The 4,470-nt window shown below is 40.5% G+C and overlaps 1 protein-coding gene across 1 annotated transcript; it reads left to right on the top strand.

The window, feature by feature from the left end:
* The first annotated feature begins 643 nt into the window (after window positions 1-643).
* LOC112082022 lies at window positions 644-3,990 on the top strand. The gene is made up of 6 exons (XM_024149109.1): window positions 644-1,612; window positions 1,719-2,396; window positions 2,494-2,628; window positions 2,858-3,114; window positions 3,183-3,267; window positions 3,364-3,990. Exons 1-6 carry the CDS (start codon window positions 644-646, stop codon window positions 3,988-3,990), a joined length of 2,751 nt encoding a protein of 916 aa, XP_024004877.1.
* The last annotated feature ends 480 nt before the right edge of the window (window positions 3,991-4,470 follow it).

The following is a 4,470-nucleotide window of genomic DNA, read 5'->3' as shown; positions in this document are numbered from 1 at the left end:
AAAAATAAACTTATGTAATTACAATATTTTAGTAAATAGAACAATATATTTATTATGGTTGTTAGATATTTTTTTATTGGTTGAATATCTAACATTCTTGTTATATTTATGTTTGGTTTTTTATTTATAACAAAGTTAATAATTTAATGATGTAATCATCTAATTATATTTTGTGTTAAATCTTCTGACATTATATCTTTTAGCGAATTTAAAACACGCCAACTATTCTATCTTGGGGTCTTGGGATATTGGATCGGTACTCTCTTTGTCTTTGTTGTTGCTTTTTTTTAGTTTGATTAGTTCCAAGTTTTCTTATTTTCACGTTCGATAGTATTATGTAAATTACTCACAGTATTAATTTTTTGAGTATTTTCATACCATAACGCAGAATACCACCGTATTTGCAAACATAACAGTATAGCTGAAAAGGCCCTGTTCACTTTTACGATAATCCAAAAAACTTCCTATAACTCTATTAATTATAGCGGTTATAGAGTAGAGGGAAAGTCTCCCTCTGTAAGTGTAATAATTCATTTTTGAATTTTGAAAATTAAAAAGAGAAACTGCTTTTCGTTTGAATTCCCTAAAAATCCTCGCAAATACGATAACTCAGATCTAATCTCCACAACTTCTTCATCTTAAAATGGCGATGCAAGAACTACCGCCCAGAATTTTCGCCGCCGGCGACGAACCTACTGGCGAGAGGGTGAACTCCTACCATAAAGCAAAGACCATCGGTAACATCATGGATGCTCTCGATGAAGGTGAGAGGAATTACTTACGCAGTTCGCCGTTTGGGAAGCTCATCGCGACGGCAGAGAAACCATCGTTATCCGGCAGTTTCGGGCATTACATTATCACCAGACTGCTCAAAGTTAACAAGAAACACGAGATTTGGATTTGGTTTGCTGGTCGGCCTATTGGGATTTCGCTGCGCGAGTTTGCAATCGTCACCGGTCTTCCCTGCGGCAGGTATCCCAAAAGATTAAAGAAGAAGAAACGAAATCCGATTAAGGAGAAACCATATTGGCCCGATTTGTTTGGCAACCTCAAAGTTTGCAGTGTTGATTTAGCAACAAAGATGCTGAAAAAGAGAACCGTTGCCGACCGAACCACTCGGTTGAAATATGCATGTCTCGCTGTAACCGGCGCAGTCCTCTGTCCTACGAACCACCGGTCCAAAATCGTCTTTGACCATGTCGAGTTAATCAGAGATCTGGATGAATTCTTTCTATATCCATGGGGTAGACTTGGGTTTGAGATGTTAATCGCTAGCATAAAAACAAAAGACGAGGTTGCACTTGCCCAAAGTACCGTTGCAGTTAAAGGTTTTTTTCAGGCAATTCATTTAATTTTGGTTGAGGCTATTCCGGCGCTGACCGAGGTAGTTCAAGTAAATGAATCTTCCGATTCATCGGGATCTGAAGATGGTGAAGATGAAGAGGTTGACATCGACGACACTGTTGAATCGGGAGGAGGCGTTGAGGGCAATTTGGATCCCGAGCCAGTTATGGACACAGACCGGATTGCACCCAAAACTAATCCCAGATCGGAGGTTCACAAACTTGGACTCAGTCCCGGTCATGCGAGAGAGATAGATGAAGAATGCAAAGTAAGTATCAGTTAACATTGTTGTTTGACGTCTAACGTTTCGTTTAACGTTAACCGGCGTTAAATACACATCTAACTTTTATGTTAACCGCTAATCATATGTGCAGGCTGATGTTTTTAGTATTATTCCTGACGATCCCAATGTCAGCACGGAGAACATGGAACTTGATTGGTCTGATGACGAGGAAGACCCCACAGTTGATTATGTGGTGCAACTTATTGGCGAAAGTTTCCAATTCAGGAAGGAAATGTTCAAGGGGGGGATGACACAAGCCGAACTTGTGAAGATGAGATCAGAGAGGAAGGAGGTAAACAAGAAGAAAGAGAAGGAGAAATTAATGGATTCTGTTTCTGGGATGCATACTTCTGACAAAGGCAGCGGTGGCAGTACGAGTCATCCCGTGGATAAGACTTGTTCGCTTGTTAAGGAACAGCTCGCAGATATACAGGGTTCGTTGTCCGAGGCGTTGTTGAAAATTTCAGCTCTCGACCAAGTTGTTTCTGGCTTTGAAGAAAATTTGAAGACAAGTCTTGATGTTAAATTGAAAGAGATGCAGGAAGAGCTTGTTTCCAACATTCTTGGTTTGTTGGATAAGTCGCTGTCGGCCAGTGGGAAACAATCTGTTGGGAAGCAGAGATCGGATTGCGGTCAAGGGGGTAATACAGCAAATACAAAAACAGCTCCCCGCGCTTTGAGTGCCACCATTCCCCGGGTAAACGATGATTTGAACCCAAATGTCGTGATTGCTGATGCTATCGGGATGGTGAATGCTCTTCCTGGATCGGTTAGTGCATATTAACCTTCCATTGGACTTCAAATGTACCTTGTATTTACCACCAACTTATAAGTTGCTTCATTTGTATCTCTATTTGCGAATATAGCGAGATGGCCATCAGGGCGAGGATCTCCCCACCGCGAAAGGCAATTCTCAGGAGGGAACGGTGATGGCTAGCAAAGGAACTAACGCGTCTGGCTCCGAGGTTGGTGACAGCAACGACGTCCCGCCGACCAATCCGGTAATGACATTCGCGGTATCAATATGATTATCATGATAACAAAATTATTACAACCATGTACTAGTCGAAGGTACCGTAATTGGAATATATAACAACGTCACAACACGGGATAGCAGAGTAACATATATGTTAGAAGTCCAAATATATTGTTAGAGACTATACTCCCATTTAGATTCGTAATTTGGGATGTTAGCTTGTTTCAAATTCAACCTCTTGTTGTCCCTTTCAGGGTGGGAAAGATGACCACGATACCGGCTGTGATGTCGATGGTGGCAATGATTTCGATGACGATGTTACTGATTTCAATGTCGCCCCACGAAGGGGTAAGAGACCTAGGATCCAGAATACGACCTTTACAGATTATCAGGTTGATACTCGGCTTTTGGCATCCTCCATGGGATCGAACCATTTTTTATGTCCTCTCGAACAACAGAGGATTTATTTTGAGAAGTTTGCACGGTTGCTTTCAACAGTAAAATCGCTACGGTAAGTTACAGTCTGTAAAGTTCGTGGTTGTTTTGAGTTGCTTTGTTAATTGTTGGATTTCATTGCAGTGTGATCAGCCTCGGGGATGGATCATCTGTTACTGCTAAAGACGTGGTGGAAATCGGAAAGAGGACTAAACCCATGTTGGCAAAGGTAAGACCTGGGGATGGTCATCCCTAATCTGATTTATGTTTATTCTATAAAAATGTGTTCACCTCATATATTAAACTCACGGACAATTGGTTGCAGATGATGAATGCTCTGTTGCTCTATGCCCGTGCAGTGTATAACAGACTCTATCCCGAGCCAAGTCACAATAAGACCGAGTTTATGGAGACGAAATTTGTTGCTCATCTCATGAAATGCTGGGGGAAGTTCAAAAACCTTGCTCCCAAAGACAGGCCAAAGTTTGTAATTGGCGATGCTGTCATGGAATACCTGGAACCAGAAACACCCAAACAACCGCCACCAGAAAGATTGTATTTGCCTTTCAATGTAGACAAGGAGCATTGGATAGCAGTTTATGTTGACGTCCTGGGAGGGTCGATATTGGCTATCGACTGTAACACATCACTTCGGATGGAGGCGGCCGTTAAAAAAGAGATTACACATCTAGCACAGATGTTGCCGTATGTATTGAAAAGGTTAACGGGTTACAAACGTCCCATCAACTGTAAAGTCTTCTCGATGCAAAGAGCCAAAGGCATTCCCCAGAACCCCATACGTACTGATTCTGGAGTATCTGCTGCTCTTTTTGCAATGCTCCATTGTATTGGGGGTGTGGAGAGATGCAAGTTGATGACCCCAGAAGAACTTGTCAATGCGAGCCAGGTATTGGCTGTGAAATTCTTTGAGGAATTTGCTGAAGAACTCTGATGATTTCCTGGTCTTGTTGGTAATCCCATGTGATTGGGGTTATTGTCGTTGTATGATAATCTTATTTATACATTTCCTTGCATTACTGTTGTTGTTTGAACTGTTATCTTTCGATTATTCATGATATTTGTTCAAGTATTAGTTTTCGAATATTGATTACGTCTAAACCGATTACGAATAGAACTAACTAATTTGTTAGCAAATCTAAAAAACGTGTTAGCAAGTCTAAATTATTTACCACAAGGGTAACAGACAAGTTGTGTGGAACTTGTATCGTTGGCATTATCTGATTTCCAGACAAATTCTTAACACTTCTATCTAATTTAATATAGTTCTACTCTGACTAAAATCATAGTTGTTTAATGCATTGTATTCCAAAAACGTACCAATATAACACCCCAAAATACATGCTAACAATATCTATATTACTCGTTAACATTATTAATGGATTGTAAACATACCAATTAGCGAACTAATAAA

This window comes from Eutrema salsugineum, unplaced genomic scaffold (genome assembly GCF_000478725.1).
Source record: "Eutrema salsugineum unplaced genomic scaffold, Eutsalg1_0 scaffold_1, whole genome shotgun sequence".
In the NCBI taxonomy this organism is placed as follows: Eukaryota; Viridiplantae; Streptophyta; class Magnoliopsida; order Brassicales; family Brassicaceae; genus Eutrema; species Eutrema salsugineum.
The sequence above is the reverse complement of the archived record's forward strand: the minus strand, read 5'-3'. Positions and strand labels throughout refer to the sequence as shown.

Excerpts from the sequence above, each read along its gene's own strand:
- LOC112082022 (XM_024149109.1), top strand. The coding sequence starts at position 644 with ATGGCGATGCAAGAACTACCGCCCAGAATTTTCGCCGCCGGCGACGAA. Across the intron at positions 2,629-2,857 it reads ACGTCCCGCCGACCAATCCG|GGTGGGAAAGATGACCACGA; the intron begins GTAATGACATTC and ends TGTCCCTTTCAG. Across the intron at positions 3,115-3,182 it reads TCAACAGTAAAATCGCTACG|TGTGATCAGCCTCGGGGATG; the intron begins GTAAGTTACAGT and ends ATTTCATTGCAG.